We start from the raw sequence: 18,626 nt of genomic DNA, 5'->3' as shown, positions 1-18,626 counted from the left end.
TCGTTTGTAAGCCGGATGTTTGTAACCCAGGGACCGCCAGTACATGGCTCCTAAATTTAAGCGGAGTTCCACTCAAAGTGGAACTTCCGCTCATTTGTTTCCTCCCCCCCTCTGGTGCCACATATGGCACCTTTCAGGGGGAAATGGGTAACTGTTTTTAACAGGTATCCTTCCCCACTTCCAGGAGACGGTGCTGCGGCGCCGTCACTCGGAAGTTTGGCCCCCTCTTCCTTTCCCCGCTGCCGAGCCAATCCGAATGTGCAGTGCACTTCGCGCATTCGCAGTAGGGACCAGCAAGGCTTCACTGCCGGGTTCCCTTACCGGCAATGGCAGCACCCGACAGCCGATGGAAACATAGGCTGCGGTGCCGACATCGCTGGACTGGACAGGACAGGTAAGTGTCCTAATATTAAAAGTCAGCAGCTACAGTATGTTTAGCTGCTGACTTTTAATTTTTGGAGGGGAAGGCTGGAACACTGCTTTAAGCTGAGTTGCCACTCCCACATAGGCTATACCTGCAATCCATTAGGGGAAAAAAAAAATAAATACTGCAGGGGACGTACCAGCCTGTCTTTTACTGTATTTATCAAGATAACAATATTGCAGGGAGCCATCAGCATGGTCTGTGCTGATCATAAGCCTTTACCTTGTCAATCAGCATCTAGCCGCACTTATTCACTCATTTCTGGATTGAAAGCCCAGTCTCTGTGGCTGAAACCCTCCCACCATAACTTCAGTGTCTAAAAGGGAATACATAAAAGACACAAAGAAGGATTTGGCTAAGCCAGGGAAATTTACATTATGAGGCCTGTTTATTTTACATTAACTGGATTTGGGACCTCTTTATACTGTCATACAGGAGTTTTTGGGTTGTAAAGCAGAGCTCAGAAAGGGGGCAGGAAAGCAGTACATGGAGTCAATTAGGTGTGTTGCAGTCCAAAAAGCATGCTCGCAGGAGGATAGAACAGAGAGATGGGGGGGTTACCCATTAGCCTGGAGTTCAGCTTTAAATGGTTAAACATGACAAAATCCTATCTACACAATCTATCATCAATTTGAAAAAAACTCCATTACACCTTGCTCCTTTCACAGTTGTACTTATTACTGAAGTACATGTTCACTTCAAGAAGGTAATTTCCCCCTGGTCAGTGCAACTGAAACTTTTCATTGCTCAAGTTTCAAACACATGATAATGCTGTGGGATTGGTCACATGGTCTCAGCCTAAGGGAGTGATATGGAAGCTGAGTCATTCAGCCGCTAAAACACAAACACTCCCTATCTGCAGAAATGCTATGGCACTGTTTATGCGACAAGCACTGATATACAGAAAAATTATTAGGACTCCAGTTAAAAGAAACGCATTTCTAAGCCATCAAAACCTTTATTACTGATATCAAATGTGTGTATTTAGCAATTAAGGAATTTATGACTGCAGCTATTTCAGAAAGCAAATAAATTCAGACATATGTATGTGCAGAATAACAAATTCTATTGCTTAGTAGCTTTCATGCTCTTACCTGTGCAACAGGCGCTTTAGTGGGGAGTATTCCTACAGGTGGCAGAGAATGTCGTGGCTCTTTAGATGGTGGCATGGGCAGTGGTGGTATGATTGGCAAGGATGAGGCAGGACCAGAGGATTTCCTCTTGGATGGTGGCACCAATGCAGGAGGTAATATCATAGGAACAGGCTCTTTCTCCAGAGCAGAGTACACTAAAAACATTGCCTGTACAAACAAATCAGACACGTTAGCAGCCGGTTTCAATATTTCTATGTAACTTTTCCTTTTTATTTTTTTACTTGTTTTCTGTACCACATTTTTAGAAGAATGTTTTACCATGCAGGGGTTCTCAACCTGTGGCCCTCCAGCTGTTGAAAAACTACAAGTCCCATAATGTCTCCGACTGTGGGAATCAGGTTTATAACTGTCAGCCTTGTAAAGTAGTTCCGCAAGAGCTTGAGGGCCACAGGGCATATTATAAAGCACTGTTAAAGTGGACCTTTAGTTATATAAAATCCACAAGAAAATCCACTGTAAAGTAGACACGCTACTAAGTCCATACTTTATATCAATCAATTTGATAGCCATTGGAGGTTGGAGGTTGGAGCTCCATCAAAGATCTATGCAAGAATTTGCCCATAAAGTCAGTTCCTGCACTCAAGCTCAGGCCTGGCAGGTAGCTGCTTAGACACCGAGCTTGGCATATTGATAGGGTAGGAGAATATATGGGTTTCTCTCATTAACAGAAATTTAACCACAACACTGATGGGGATCATAGCAGTGAATAGGATAGTTAAGTATAGATGCAGGAGTCTACTTACAGTCAAGGTAATGGATAGGTTAGGTGCAGGGGAGGGTTGTTTTAACTGAGACATTAAGTTCTTCAGGAGCAATTTAAAAAAAAAAAAAAGCATTGACAAAAAAAGTGAAGGCTGCCACAAAGGCGCTCACTCTGACAACGGCAGCTGACAGGCTGCATGTTGACCCTGTGGCATTCAGAACTTTATAAATCTCTGACTCACAGTAAGTAAGCAGCACATGATCTGCACACAATTTCCAGATTAGGGATGCAAAGGCTACTGAAGCCATTGAACCAGCATGAAGGCTGCAGGCATTTTCTGAAAAGGAGGTTTTCTAGAAGCACGGTTTTACTTAGATCTCAATATAGGGATGGCACACATACACTCACCGGCCACTTGATTAGGTAAACCTGTTCAATTGCTTGGTAACACAAATTGCTAATCAGCCAATGACATGGCAGCAACTCAATGCAATTAGCCATCTACACGTGGTGAAGACGACTTGCTGAAGTACAAACTGAACATCAGAATGGGGAAGAAAGGGGATTTAAGCGACTTTGAATGCAGCATGGTTGTTGGGGCCAGACAGGCTGGCCTGAGTATTTCAAAAACGACTGATCTACTGGGATATTCACGCACAAACATCTCTAGGGTTTACAGGGAATGGTCCAAAAAAAGAGAATATATTCAGTGAGTGGCAGTTGTGTGGATGAAGATGCCTTGTTGATGTCAGAGGAGAATGGGCAGACTGGTTCGAGATGATAGAAAAAGGCAACAGTAACTAAAATAGCATCTCATTACGAACCAAGGTATGCAGAATACCACCTCTCAATGCACAACACATCGAGCTCTTGTCAGGTAAGAACAGGAAACTAAAAACTGTAAAAACTGAAGCTACAATTCACACAGGCTCACCAAACTTGGACAATAGAAGATTTGAAAAGTGTTGCCTAGTCTGAGGAGTCTTGATTTCAGCTGCGACATTCAGAGGGTAGGGTCAGAATTTGGCATAAACATAAAAGCATGGATTCATCCTACCTTGTATCAATGATTCAGGCTGGTGGTGGTGTAATGGTGTGGTGGATATTTTCTTGGCACACTTTGGACCACGGCCTACCTGAGTATTGTATATGGTGTAAACATGACATCACTATTCACGGTGGGGACACCGTTTAAAATTGGCAGCTTTTTCTCATTTTATTTTTGATTATTGGCTTGCTCCTATCATACTCCTCTGGGTAGCGCATTGATCCTCATTTGTATTTACTACCTGAGTATTGTTGCTGACCATGTCCATCCGTTTATGACTAAAGTGTACCCATCTTTTGATGGCTCCTTCCAGCAGGATAATGCACCATGTCACAAAGCTCCAATCATCTCACCACTGGTTTCCTGAATATGACAATGAGGTTACTGTACTCCAATGGCCTTCACAGTCACCAGATCTCAATCCAATAGATTACCTTTGGGATGTGGTGGAACAGGAAATTCACAGCCGACAAATCTGCAGCAACTGCATGATGCCATCATGTCAATATGGACTAAAATCTGAGGAATGTCTCCAACACCTTGTTGCATCTATGCCACGAAGAATCAAGGCCGTTCTGAAGGCAAAAATGGGTCCAACCCGGTACTAGAAAGATGTACCTAATAAAGTGGCTGGTGAGTGTTTGTAACAGGCATATACACTTTATGGAGGGTGTGGGGATGACCAAAACATTATTAAACTAAATACTCACAACTGCAAACTCATCTCGGTCTAAAAGTCCATCGTGGTCAATGTCACTTAACTCCCAGACCTTAAAAAAAAAAAAAAAAGTGATTTAGTAATTAGAAAAGAAAATTACAGAATAAGAAGTAATGCAAGCACCAGCCAGGCAGTAGGAAGGGCAAACCCCTGATGGTTACACCTACCCTTCCAAGCACTTCCACAGGCAACTTGGAATTGAGCAGCACAGGTTTGACCTTGTCCCCTGACAGGAATCCATTCAAAGGGTTTAAACTGTCAAATATTGCATCGTATTTGGCCTTTTCGTCTGCCTATAAACCAATCAAAATGAAATTAATTTATATTTTATTAAGAAGAAAAAATATTTGACAAACTTTTAGAACACATGCACACTGGAGTTTAACTGTCCCCGACACCTGTCTGCATTCAAAGCATCATACAGATATCAGAAATGAGCCGGGGTGTACACTGCATTGCACATATCCCCCTGGCAGTGTGCACTATTAAAAAAATAAAAATATGCTAGGAGACGGGAAAGATGAGACATGCAAAGACTCCTGGCTATTTTTTAGCATTAAAACAGTTCTCAACTCCCTTTCCATTACCCCCCCCCCCCCTCACATTACCTGTAGTGCCGAGTAAAGCACCTACTCACTTGCACAGTGAAGTCAATGTTGTCCCATTAAGATTCACTGTTCAGATGCCACAATGTGGGTCCTGCCTTGCCTTCTTGGTTCTCTTCAGCTGGCTGCCTCCCCGGGATGTGGGCAGCCAGTTTCATGATGTACTACACCCACCCCCCAATAACTCTGTAGGAAAATGCTACAGCCTCCTGGGAGATGCAATGCAAATATCCTGGAGGGCTGCAGGACCATGTACAGGTCTTTCTGGCCTAGACTGAAGTTGCGGCAGAGCGGGGTTCAAAACAAAAAAACAATAAATACAATTTTAGTTGGCCCGCAATTTTGCTTGGGGGGGGGTGGTCGAGGGGGGAGTGATAAAGCGGAACTAAATTCCTTTTAGGAGTTTAGTTGTGCTTTAAAGGAACAATTTAAATTCTACATTTTTTTAAATGTTTATGATTTGAATGTTTTAAGAAATTACCCTTTATCATTTAAAAAAAAAAATAGCTTTTGCCTCCAAAATTACCTAAAAAATGTGAGTGAGGTATTGTAACACAGAAGAACATTCATGGCAATCTCTTTAGCAATAAAGAGTAATCATCTACATAACCAGTGATATTGAACACTGATGCAAAGGCTGTTAACACTCACCTTGACAGCCCATGGCAGGTCCACAGAGATGGGAGCAGCCACCAAAGAAGGGCTTGCAGTGTCATGCTAAGGAAGAACAAACCATTTTGTTTATTAACACAAACAGTGGGCACTTTAGAAAAGCTTTTTTCCATTATAGTACTTGCAAAAATGATGGATAGTATACCAGAAACACTAGTCAATTTTGTCCTAGCTAGCTCAATGTCGCTGTTGCTATCAATACCATAAAAATAAAGTTTAAAAATCTGCCAATAAACTACACTGTAGTCTAAAGAGGTCTCTTGTGGTGAAACACATAAGCAACTAACTGCAAAATCTTACAGACTGTACACAGTATAAGTTCCGTAAGGAACATTGTGGCAAAGGAAACCCGTGCCATACCCATCTTATCAATTTAAGGGAAGATCAGCATAATCTGTCCTAATTTTCACTCTGCACTCATACTGAAACCCTGAAGTCTACCCTACCCTAACCTACCAGATACACTATATTACCAAAAGTATTGGGACGCCCATGAACTTTAACGGCATCCTAGTCTTAAGCCCTAGGGTCCAATATCAGTTCTATCCTATCAAGTTGAGGTCAAGACTGTGTGCAGGGCAGTCAAGTTCCTCCACCGCAAACTTGTTCATCCATGTCTTACTGGACCTTGCTTTGTGCACTGGTTTAAATCATTTGATGGAGGGGGGATTATGGTGTGTGGCCCCTTAGTTCTAGTGAGGGGAACTCTTAAGGCGTCAGCATACCAAGACATTTTGGACAATTTCATGCTCCCAACTTTGTGGGAAAAGTTTGGGGATGGCCCCTTACTGTTCTAACATGACCAGTGCACAAAGCAAGATCCATAAAGACATGGACGAGCGAGTTTGGGCAGGAGGAACTTGACTGGCCTGCACAGAGTCCTGACCTCAACTCGATAGAACACCTTTGGGATGAATGAGAGCAGAGACGTCTAGCAGAGACTAAGAGCCAAGTCTTCTCGTCCAACAGCAGTGCGCTTCTGGAAGAATGGTCAAACATTCCCAAAGACCCACTCCTAAACCTTGTGGACAGCCTTCCCAGAAGAGTTGAGGCTGTTATAGCTGCAAAGGGTGGGCCAACTCAATATTGAACTATAAGACTGGGATGCCATTTAAGTTCAGGTGCGTAAAGGCAAGTGTCTCAATACTTTTGGTAATATAGTGTATTATAATAAATATCAAGAGATGTCCACTGTGTCAGGCAGTGTTTACCGTGAATGTTGTTCGTGTGCACGTGCGACTACAAGCACCATAGAAATGAGTGGGAAAGAAGCAATAGGTGCTGGACAGCGAAGGGTGCACCTAAGCAGGTCTATTAGATTAGTGTGCACTGGGCAGAGAGGCCAAGCTCTTGTGCCTGTTGGGCTACCCAATCATACTAGGGGCTCATGTCAAAGGGTTTTATTTGCATTCCAATATGATTTTATGGGTATGCATTGCAAACCCTGATTGAAGCAAGTCAAATGAGGGTCAGGTGGTATTCAAATGCAACCCCAAAAATAATTTAGAATGATCTCAGAGAAATCTCAAATGATGCCTAACTTGTGCCACTGACACAAGCCCATTGACACTGGCCCTTTGTCTTTCTGACAGATGCAGCAAGCACTAGGCTATGTCACCTCTTCACCTGTCTTTGCAATACACACGGTGGTGGCGCTGTCCCAATAACTTAAATAAGTTGCATTTGGTGGCAGTACTGCCAGCTGAATGCTACAGGGGATAATTCTGCCACACCCAGAAAGCAAAGCTGCGATGTTCCCCCCTTATCCGGCTGCCTTTGCAGCTTAGGGAGTGGGCGATAAGAATTCAGCTCAACCATTTGTTTTCAAGTCATCGCCCCCCAGTCGCAGGGGTAAATAAGCCTATAGACTAACTCCACAACTTCTGCTAAAGCTGAAATCTAGGCAGATATTAAAGAGATGCAGATCTATAATCATTACATACATCAATACATGTATTTGTTTAAATGAATTCAGTTTAAGTAACAGAATCAGACTTTGATATATGCCTCTTGATGTCAGTGTACAGACGAGCTTAGACTGGGGCAGAGGAAAAAGCAGCACAAGGAGCCAATCAGTTCATGTGCTAACTAGAAGCATTCTGACTGGAGGAAAAAGGGGCTCATCACTGTACAGCTTCTCCTTCACTTTCTAGTGACAAAGCTGGTTCACGATGCTGGGCTCAGAGAAAGTAGGTTAAATAATGATGGTCCTCCACTTAACCTAGATGGTAATCTAGCAGTAAAGAAGAGGCACTGAAAAGGACAGTTTTGCAGCAAAAGCGGCTATCTGAATATCTGTTTCTGTTACTTCAATTAGCTTTTAATGGCTTCGACCTTTTCAAGTGGCTTCTTAGGGGAAAAAAAAAAAAAATACATAAAACTTACAAATCTGGGAGGAGGCACCACCTTCTTGATACTGCCGAGTGACACCTCCATGCCATTTTGCGCACAGGCGACCAGCTGCAAGGCTACAAAAAATTCCTTAACAAAATAAAATAAGCCATTAGTTCAATGCTTTCTTAACATGATATAGAGACAAGCACCACAGTCTTACAGTCACATGCGTGACACTCTGTAGACCCAGAAACTTAAACAAAAGTCTACAAGGAAGAATTATTGTGGATCCGGGTAAAGCAATCAAGCATAATGAGTAAAATGCAGAAATTCCTGACTTTCAGGAATAAAATTAAAGTGACAAGGTGAAGATAAAACAGCCATTCCACAGTAACAAGCCTTTCAAGCTTTTACAAGTTCATTAGAGATAATAAATCTCATAAAGGGGCTGATACAGAAGCAAATACGCCTATAAATAAAGGGAAGAAGTTGTTTATAGCAGCCAATCAAAAGCCTTGGTTTATGGTCCAAAGAAATTTTAACACTAAGGCTTCATGTACACCGGACGTTTGAAAACCTCTCCTGAACGCTGGAACTTGACAGCTAGTAACCGACATTTAAAAACATCCGTTGTGCCGCGTTTAGCGGGCTTTGCTTTTAGAAGCGTTTTTACATTGTAAAATGGTCAGAAATGTATCCCCATTGAAAACACATATAAACTAAACATTTATAAACGTGACTTACCACGTTTAGATGCGTTTACATGCTGTTACAAGCATTTGGCGTTTCGAAATGGCAATAAACTTCCGTCTAAATGCATTTTTTTGTTTTAACCACTTTAGCCCCGGAGGATTTGGCTGCTCAAAAGACCAGGCCCTATTTTGCGATTCGGCACTGCGTGACTTTAACGGACAATTGCGCGGTCGTGCAACGCTGTACCCACATGAAATTGACGTCCTTTTTTCTCACAAACAGAGCTTTCTTTAGGTGGTATTTGATCACCTGTGCGATTTTTATTTTTTGCGCTATAAACAAAAAAGAGCGACAATTTTGAAAAAATAATATTGTTCACGTTTTTATATGAAATTCTCAAAAAAAATGTAAAAATCTAGATTTTTTAAAAATTTTAGGCCAATTTGTTTTCTGCTACATATTTTTGTTTAAAAAAAAAAAAAAAAAAATCGCAGTAAGCGTATTTTGATTGGTTTGTGCAAAAGTTATTGTGTTTACTAACTACGGGAAAGATGTAATTTTTTTTTTTTTTTTTAACTAGTAATGGCAGCGATCTGCGATTTTTTTAGCGGGATTGCAACATTGTGGAGGACAGATCGGACCCTTGACTGACATTTTTGACACTTTTGGGGGAACCAGTGACATTACTATAGTAATCAGTGCTATAAATATGCACCGTTACTGAAAAAATTACACTGGCAGGGAAGGGGTTAACTTTATTGGTGATCAAGTGGTTAAGTATGTCCCTAGGGGAGTGATTTTAACTGCTAGGGGGCGTGGCTAGTGAAGTAATCATAGAGACGTACGATCCTACATAGCAGGATCGCATAGACTGTCATTACTTCAGGGAGAATGACAGACGGCTGTGTTTATATCAGCCGTCTGTCTTTCTCTCTCTCCTGTGGAAGATCGAGAGTGGCCGGCGGACATCGAAGCCGACGGTCACACGCGCTGGCTAGGCAGGGAACGAGCAGGGGCGGGAGCGCGCCGGCGTTCTCTTGCCCCCTACAGGCTCGTGGGCGAGCAACCTAGGTCTACATCGCTTTGCCCAGGAGAGGCTGACTGCCGCAGTATCTAGTCGTCCGACGGTCGACAAGTGGTTAAAAAAAAAATGCCACTTAACTCAACTGCCTCTAAACTACTTTAAACGTCTGAGTGTACATGGACAGATAAGAGAGTTCAGGAGCTGCTGAAAAAACGCCCAACTGCTCCTAAACGTCCGTTTATCAGCAGCAGTGCACATGAGGCCTGACGGTTTTTCTTTGTGGATCTGGCTGGAGTTACCACACATCAGCCTTGGCTAAATTTTCAGAGGGAACGTGAGAAAACATAATGCACTTATCCTGCAGTAGAACCCCTACACAGAAAGAGGGAAACACTGGTATAGGCCTGTTTCACATGGAATTTAGCCAATAAAAGCCTGCTGAAGCAATGTTTAAAGTGACAATCAGCACTCCTATTAAGATCTGTGTAAAACAGGGGTGCTCAACCCATGGCCCGTGGAGCTCAACCCGTGGCCCATGGAGCCTTGGATAAGGTCAGCAACCTCTAACCAGGGAAGCACATGCCCATGCTCCGGGATGGTGGTTTGGCAAGCCAAGATTGGGATCAACAGGTTGCTGACCCCCCAATCTCAGAGCAGCAGAGTGCATGGAGCCTGCAGCTGGGAAGCAAGCTGCCACAGAGGTAGCAGAAGCCACATAAGCCGATAGTGCTGGGACTTTTCTAGCAGCCTTGACAGCAATGCCAGCAGAAGCTGGAAGAGGAAAAGGTCAGTGTATTAAACATCACATGCACTTCACTTTTGCAATAGGCATTTTAGCACTTAAAGAAGGGTTATTAGGGGGGCTTTGACACCTATCTACCTGAACGGAGACAGACTTTGTGAAACCGCACCAAAACTCTTGAATGCACGAGTTTTGGTGCACTTTCCGAATGTGCACCACACCTACAGGATGTAATAGAAGTCTATGGATTACCGCATCTAACCCACAGGAAAGCCACAGGTACGCATTAGTGTGAAAGGTCTCAGGACAGCAAGGGTTCATTTAGTTTGGGGGTGGAAAAACCCCATAGTTCATTGTGGCCCGCGACCTGTTATCAAATCACTTTAGTGGCCCTCTATCTCCAAAAATTTGAGCATCCTTGGTGTATAGCATTTCCAAACAGAAGCTGAAGGGAGCTTATGAGGCTTAGAGAAAGTTGCTAGAAATTAGCTGAAAGCTTTGTAAAAGTTTAATGTAAGTTTCATAAAAGTTTGCTATTCATACTGCTCTTACACAAACTGAAGCCCGTGTGAAACAGGCCTTAAGGAGAAATTCCTTATTCCTTACACAGGCAAGCTTCTTCCACAACGTGTGACCCAAGTCCAAAGCCTCTTCTCAAAGGTGCCCCAGCAGTCAGTCAACACCCTTTCATCATCGCGTACAGTGGGGGACCAGCAGTCCAACATGCACGCGAGGACAGCAAGGGCCCACCTACAAACCTGTGCATCGGAGAAAGGAGGACAATGCCAGAAACTGACAGAGGGAGGAATAAGGTATTTAGTATTCTTCTACCTCCTGGAGTTAATGAGCAGGTAACTAATGCAGTGCTAGGGGGGGGTTATTGCAAAGGTATTTTTTATAATGCCTCATGGGATGTGTAGTTGCGCAACAGCTGGAGGGCCGTAATTTGAAGATCCCTGAGGTAGAGAGTAACAAACAAGAACAAACTGAAGGAAATCTGTGCCAGAAACCCTCTAAGGCTGATCACATGACTTAAGTCCTAAGCATTTGGTCACGATATCGGATATTGATAAGGAGGATTCAAGATCAGAAGAGGAATCATTCCATTCAGCAAAGATCATGCAGAAAAATGCTCTGGCTTTTGGTCACATGACCAGCATTGGAATGAGCCAGAAGAAACATTTTCTCATGAAAAGGCGTTACGGCATTTTTATTGCACTTTTTATTTAGCCGAGTGACACTGGTAAAAGCTTTAAAGAGAAACCCCCAGCGAAAAGTAGAACAATCAGTATACAAACACTGAAGCTGCGCTAAATTCAGACAATTATGTAAACCTGATTTAGCTTATCAACTGCAGTCAGAAGCCAGACAGCTTCTTACAACATTTCTGGGGGTGCATTTTCTGGAGCCTGTGCGCTTCCTTTCTCTCTTTGCTATCTGCATCACATTTAGAGCTCCTGCATACAATTTGCTGAGCACAGATTGGAATTTATACGATGTGAACATAACAGTACTGTATGCTATGGCCCCATGGAAAATGCTACATTTAAGTCCACAGCGTTCAGGTGCATAATATAAACTAGAAACAACTGCATTCATGGCCTGGCGTATGGACCTTTTTTTTACATTGCAAGCATTAGCACTAGCATACATTGACTCTACTGGCCATAGTTGCTCCAGAACAGCATGTAAATATCTATATTATGTTGCCAGCACTGCCACTGATTACACATGATTGTTCTCCCCCTTAACAAGCCATGCAGTGGAAGCACTTACACAGTATAGCCTTGACCTTCGGTCATTCACACATGGCTGGAGGTCAATCCATGCATGGGCTGCTGCCACCCTAAAGACTCATTTAGGAGGAGAGGTAAACATTAACAGTGTGCAATCACCAGCAGTGGAGCCACTGGCTAGACACTTTGTTGATACAGTGCCTTGAAAAAGTGTTTATACCCCTTGAAATTGTCATGTTACCACTGAAAATGTATGTATTTTATTGGGATTTTAGGTGATAGACCAACACAAAGTGAAAGTAAAATTAAAAATGGTTTTCAAAATTTTTGTACAAATAAATCTGAAAAGTTTAGCGTGCATTTGTAGTCCGCTCCTTTACTCTGATACCCCTAACTAAAATCTACTTGAACCAATTGACTTCAGAATTCACCTAATTAGTAAAGAGTGTCCACCTGTGTGTCATTTAATCTCAGTATAAATACAGCTGTCCTGTGAAGCCCTCAGAGGTTTGTTAGAGAACCTTAGTGAACAAACGGCATCAGGAAGGCCAAAGGAACACACCAGACAGGTCCGGGATAAAGTTGGAGAAGTTTAAAGCAAGGTTAGGTTATAAAAAATATTCCAAGCTTTGAACATCACACGAAGGACTGTTCAATCCGTCATCCGAAATTGGAAAGAGTACGGCACAACTGCAAACCTACCAAAACATGGCTGTCCACCTAAACTGACAGGCCAGGCAAGGAGAGCATTAATCAGAGAAGCCGCCAAGAGGCCAATGGTAACTATGAAGGAGCTGCAGAGATCCACAGCTCAGGTGGGAAAATCTGTCCACAGGACAACCATTAGTAGTGCACTCCACATATCTGGCCTTTATGGAGAAGTGGCAGGAAGAAAGCTATTGTTGAAAAAAATCCATAAGAAGTCACGTTTGCAGTTTGCGAGAAGCCATGTGGGGGACAGAGCAAGAAGGTGATCTGATCAGAGAAGACCAAAATATAACTTTTTGGCCTAAAAGCAAAACGCTATGTGTGGCAGAAAACTAACACTGCACATCACCCTGAACACACCATCCCCTGCTCTAGATGTGCAAAGCTGGTAGAGACATACCCAAAAAGAATTGCAGCTGTAGTTGCAGCAAAAGGTGGTTCTACAAAGTATAGACTCAGGGGGGCTGAATACAAATGCATGCTACACTTTTCAGATATTTGTAAAAAAAACACATTCTGAAAACCATTTATTATTTTACTTCCACTTCACAATTATGTGCCATTTTGTGTTGGTCCATCACATAAAATCCCCAAAAAATTGAATTTTTGACTTACCATAAAATCCATTTCTCGGATGTTCATTGACAAACGCAGCTCCTGATCTTCTTAACCAATGGGTTATACTGCCCCCTACAGGAGTAGGACACTAGGCAGAAAAAGAATATGACTACGCCTATGGGCGGTCCCAGGGGGTATACTCCTTCTCTCTGCTATAGTTACTCAGTTTTGTTACAAGCCGTGTCAGAAGAATTACAACTCCAGAGGGGTGGGTGCTGTGTCCGTCAATGAACACCAGAAAAATTGATTTTTTACAGTAAGTCAAAAATCCCATTTTCTCTTTTGTTCATTGACGGACACACCTTCTGATCTTCTTAACCATTGGGACGTCCCAAAGCAGAGATAAGAGTGTTAAACATGAGGGGTGGGAAACAGCAAAGAACTTCCCAAGGCTAAACAGTAGCCAACCAGGCAACAGCAGCTCAACCAAAATAACTGGAGCCCACCTGAAAAAAAAAAAAAAAAAAAAACAATACACCCTCACAGAGGATCAGGTCCTATAAACAGCAACAAAAGGAATGGTAGCAAGAAAGCTAGAAAAAAATTGGGAAGGAAACCCAAGCAGGATAGGCTATAAAATATCTTTATTGAAAAAATATATACAAAATGTAACATCTATCGGCAATAAGTCACAACAAGGACATACATACATTTACTAAAATGAACCAAGCGGTGTAGCAGGTTAAATGACAAAAGCAAACTGAACAATAGACATTTCATAGACCTGATGATGCCATGCTGCGCTGGTTAGGTTGGATGTGATATGGAAGAAACAGTGAACTAAAGTGCTTTACTGGCCACTAGGTGGCATCATGAACGTCTGTGGAAACACTTTCAGCTAAATTCACAGAGCAAACATCCAATCTAATCAGCAATGGTCAAGTGTATGGGTCATTAGAAAGCAATTAGATGTATTCATGCAATCAAGGTACTGAGCTGCTAATGGAAATCACTGATGAAAGGAATCATAATAACTGGCCAGTTTGTGTATAAGGAAATTGAAAAAACCATATAGATCATGCAAGCTCTAAACAGCAGCCTGCAAAACCTTGCGGCCAAAAGAAGCATCCGCAGATGCAAACACATCCACTTTATAGAGCTTTGTAAAAGTGTGCACCAACGACCAAGTGGCTGTCTCGCAAACCTGCATCACTGATGCCTGATGACGGAAGGCCCAGGAGGCACTAAGCGCCCGAGTAGAGTGCTCCTTGAAAGGTAAAGGAGGAACCTGACCCCTGATGGAATAGGCCTGAACAATCGTCTGTCTGAACCACCTGTAAATGGTCGCAGAGAAAGTGGACAACCCTTTCCAGGACCCATTCGTGGGCACAAATAGTAAAATCGGATTTCCTAAAAGACTCCGTAGCTGCCAGATACACCCCAATTGCCTGGACCACATCCAAGGCAAGCAAGGCAATTTCCTTCAGATGTTTTGGCCTGAGACACAGGAAAGGCAACACAATGTCTTAATTCAAGTGAAAATCAGGGACAACCCTTGGGAGGAACGATGGACAGGGGCGAAGAACCACCTTATCTCTGTGAACCAAGTAAGGTGAACAACAGACTACCACCGCCAGTCCCGAAACCCCACACGCAAAGGTGATAGCCACCAAAAAAGCCACCTGAGAAAGCATAAGCAAGGGAATTCCTCGAAGATTCTCTAAGGGAGGCTTCCGGAGGAGCAATAGCACCAAATTGAGGTCCCAAGGGTGCAATGGAGACTGCACTGGAGGAACCAAATGTAGGACACCCTGAAGAAACCAGGGAGTGTGTGGCCAAGGGTCGTTGAAAGAAGACCACCAAAGCTGACACCTGGCCCTCGATGGTACACAAGGCCAATTTCTGTTCAATCCCCCATTGAAGGAAGGTCCGAGCCACCAAGAAGGAGCAAGGATGAACCTCAAGAGACTCACACCACGCAATGTACGTCTTCCACGTACAATGGTAGATCTTTCAAAAAAGTAGATTTCCTAGTTTTTAAAAGCGTTGGAATCACTGACTCAGATAAACCTCTATCCTTCCGCACCTGGCGTTCAACAGCCAAGCCATCAAAGCTAACGCCTGTAAAGCAGGATGGAAGATTGGTCATTGGGACAGCAGATCTTTCCCTGAGAGGAAGCTTACAAGGAATATCGGCGACCAGCCATACCAAATCAGCGTACCAAGTCCAGCAAGGCCAATCCGGAGCCACTAAGATGACCAAAATCTCTTCTGCCTCGATCCTGGACATTCCTGAAGATGATCAATCCAATGGTCCAGGCACAGTCTGATCACTCAGAGTTCCAAAACACTGATCGGTAGTCTGGACTCTTCCAGTGTCCAGATCCCCTGAGCAGAATGTTTGCCGAGGACGCCTCCGCAGCCGGACAGGCTGGCATTCATGGTGACCATTGTCAAAGGGGAGGAAGGATTTGCCCAGCCGAAGCGCTGGGGAGCGAAGCCACCATATCAGGGACTCCTTCGCTCCCCGGCTCAGCCGGTTTAGATTGTCCAGACTGCGGAGTCATGTCCCATTTGGCCAGAAACTCTCTTGCAGGGACCTTGTATGGAACTGTGTAAATGGAACCACTTCCAAGGTAGACACCATCAGGCCCAGCACCCGCATACAAGTCTGGAGGGATGACCATCTGCTGGACAGCAGGAGACAAATTGCAGCCTGCAATTTCTGGAGTTTGTCTAGAGGAAGGAGCACTCTGGCTAAGGCCAAGTCCACAGTCAAACCCAGATAGTCCCAGCTTTGTGGACAGAACCAGACCAGACTTCTGAAAATTCAGAATCCAGCCGAACTCCATCATATGACAAAATGTAAAAATTAAAAGGGGTATGAATACTTTTTCAAGGCATTGTAATTCAATTAAATTGAAAATAATTTTTTAAATATATAACTTATTTTAGTTCCAGTAACGTCATCACTGGGTCTCTGTGCTTCCCTATGCAATGAAAGCTTATCATGGATGGTGGGACGGACCAAGAGGGTACTGTATATAGCTTCAGGGAAACATCACAAAAATCTGCCCCACTGATGCAAACAGCTGGCCATGGCTCCTGGGAGGCGTTATGCAAATATCAAAAAGCCTCGTTAGATAAAGTGTGAAGCAGTGGGCTTTCCTAATTAGAATGCAGACTGCCCTAGGTAACGCCCGCATGGAACGTTGTGCCTCCATGACAAAAATGGCTGAAATACAACTAATGAAAGGATGGACCAGGGACAGTCAGGTTGGGGCGGAAGGTGTTGGATGATGCATTTCCATTCAGGAAATGAGAAACTCTCACTCGCTGCAACCTCGAATGTATATTGTGAAAAGCTCAGAGTGTGCATTGAAATCACAGTTAGCGGTTTTAGTAGAGGAGCAGAGCCTATACAACCGTGCAAGACAGAGGGGGAAGGCCAGAGTTCATCTTTATGCCTCATTCACATTGGGTGTTGTTCAGCATATGTCCGTGCAGAGCCAAGTTCTCTCGCACATGGATATGCATTGCAGTGCAGGCAGTCCCACTGACGGTAACTGGGATCACATACACAGCCGCTGTTCCCAATTAGACATCTGTGTGGGTGCAGGTGTGTGTCCCCAAGCTCACACTGCCTGACTTCGGGGATATGCACCCATGTAGATATCATATTGGGAACAGCAGCTGTGTCTGTGCAGCTGCTGTGTCCCAATTGACATCAATGGGACTGCCTGCACTGAGATGGCCCTAATGTCATCCAATACACCCTATAACGTTTTTCAAGCCAAGGTTGGTGTGTCTCTGGGCAGTCATTGATCTTTACAACATCAATATCTTTCTGTATAACTTGCCAAAGTGTTAGCCTTGTGCGGCCAAAGGGAATCCAGAGAAAGCACTTATTCAATCATGGGAACATAGCCTAATATTTTTTTTTATTACTTCCACTAAGCAAACTATAAGTGCTGAGAGGAACAAGCCAAAACGACAGCTAAACCTATTATTCAAAATTTCTGCACACATATACAGCAGCTGTAGGAAAAAAAACACATTTAACATTGTGTTCATAAAAAGGGCAATAGTTGTTCAAAAAGAAAAAAAAAAAAACACAAACTGCACAGAAAAGATACCATGCCTCAGAGTTTATAATTTAATGCACTGTTGGGTTAAATAAAAGAAAAAAAAAAATGACATGAAAAACAATGAAATCCAGCGATTAAAGCAGGAGACAATACAACACTATATATAAAGCAGAAGTAAAGACAGGAAACCACAAAAACAAACTTAAATAAGTTAAGCGATTGTCATGCAAAAAGCCAAAATCATTTGTATTAGTTTTGGATAGAATAGGAGAAGTTATAAACCCTTTCAGGTCTTTTTTCCCCCATCTATGAGCTGTTTGGGAGATTTCATTTCACTTCCTGTTCTGCAAACACAATAAGCATTAGAAAATTTCTTCAAAGTAAGGGAAATCCCCTTTTAAACAGCAACAAATGTCCCAACTGAAAGATTATTATACTCATCCTGTTCTGTTAAAAACTCAAAATGTTATAAATTTTCTCTCATTTTTAGTCCCGGTGACAACGGGACTGCTAGTCAATCTTCCTAGCAGGGACACAGACCAGACAAAAAAAAAAATCTAACAGATTCTAATCGCGCTTGGCTTTATATAAACTCTAAAGTGATTGTAGATTTTTTTTTTTTTTTAAATAATGTGTCTTACTTACTTAGCAAGTTGCCTGCTATGGGGTGCACTCGTGCAGGCTCAATCTTGAGCTACAGTGTGTGCATCCATTGACACACACAGTGTGACTCGCCCCACCCGGCTCCCTCACTCTCCTCCCAGGCTAAAACAGCAGCAGGAGCCAATGGCCATTGTCCCTATTGGAAATTTTCCCCTTACCCCTTGTTCAAAGAACAGCAATAAAATGTTGGATTTACCCACCTTTTTATTTATTCTTTTCTCTATCATCATTAACCACTTGCCGACCGGTCACACTGACCGTACTGCGGCAAAGTGGCTCGTTACCGTCCAGCGAAGTAGACCCCTCCCCCTGGCTGGCTCCAGCTGTATTCAGTCACAGTGGGAGTCGGGCCAGGGGAGGAGCGGCGGCGATCGTCGCTGCTCTTCCCCGATCGTCGGGGAATCGAGTCTGGAGATCCGCCCGCTTGTGTAAACAAAGCGGGCGGATCTCCTAAGTGACAGACAGGGTTAGATTGCAGGGTTCAGCATAATACTTGAATCTGCGATCTGTCCCTGTGTCACTCAGTCACCTCCCCCCACACACGTCAGTAAGCACCAGGCATACATTAACCCCTCCCTCTCCAATAAAATTAACCCGTTCCCTGCCAGTGTCATTTTTACAGTAACAGTGCATATATATAGCACTGATTACTGCAGTAATGTCACTGGTACCCCCAAAAGTATCAAAAATGTTAGTCAAGGGTCCGATCTGTCCGCCGCAATGGTCGCAGTCCCACAAAAAAAAAAAAAAAAAATC

General features: G+C 43.3%; 1 protein-coding gene across 1 annotated transcript in view; it reads right to left on the bottom strand.

Annotated features, from left to right (window-relative positions):
- The window catches only part of EPS15 (epidermal growth factor receptor pathway substrate 15), a 207,165-nt gene that overhangs the window by 157,822 nt on the left and 30,717 nt on the right, over positions 1-18,626 (bottom strand). The window contains exons 5-9 of the mRNA XM_082265510.1: positions 7,710-7,805; positions 5,304-5,369; positions 4,215-4,340; positions 4,040-4,099; positions 1,519-1,725 (exon numbers count right to left, since the gene is read on the bottom strand). Of these exons, the coding sequence (XP_082121636.1) occupies positions 1,519-1,725; positions 4,040-4,099; positions 4,215-4,340; positions 5,304-5,369; positions 7,710-7,805 (555 nt within the window). The remainder of the gene's footprint in view (positions 1-1,518; positions 1,726-4,039; positions 4,100-4,214; positions 4,341-5,303; positions 5,370-7,709; positions 7,806-18,626) is intronic.

This window comes from Pelophylax lessonae, assembly GCF_965119305.1.
Source record: "Pelophylax lessonae genome assembly, chromosome: 8".
NCBI lineage: Eukaryota > Metazoa > Chordata > Amphibia > Anura > Ranidae > Pelophylax > Pelophylax lessonae.
This window is presented reverse-complemented; position numbering and strand designations above follow the sequence as displayed.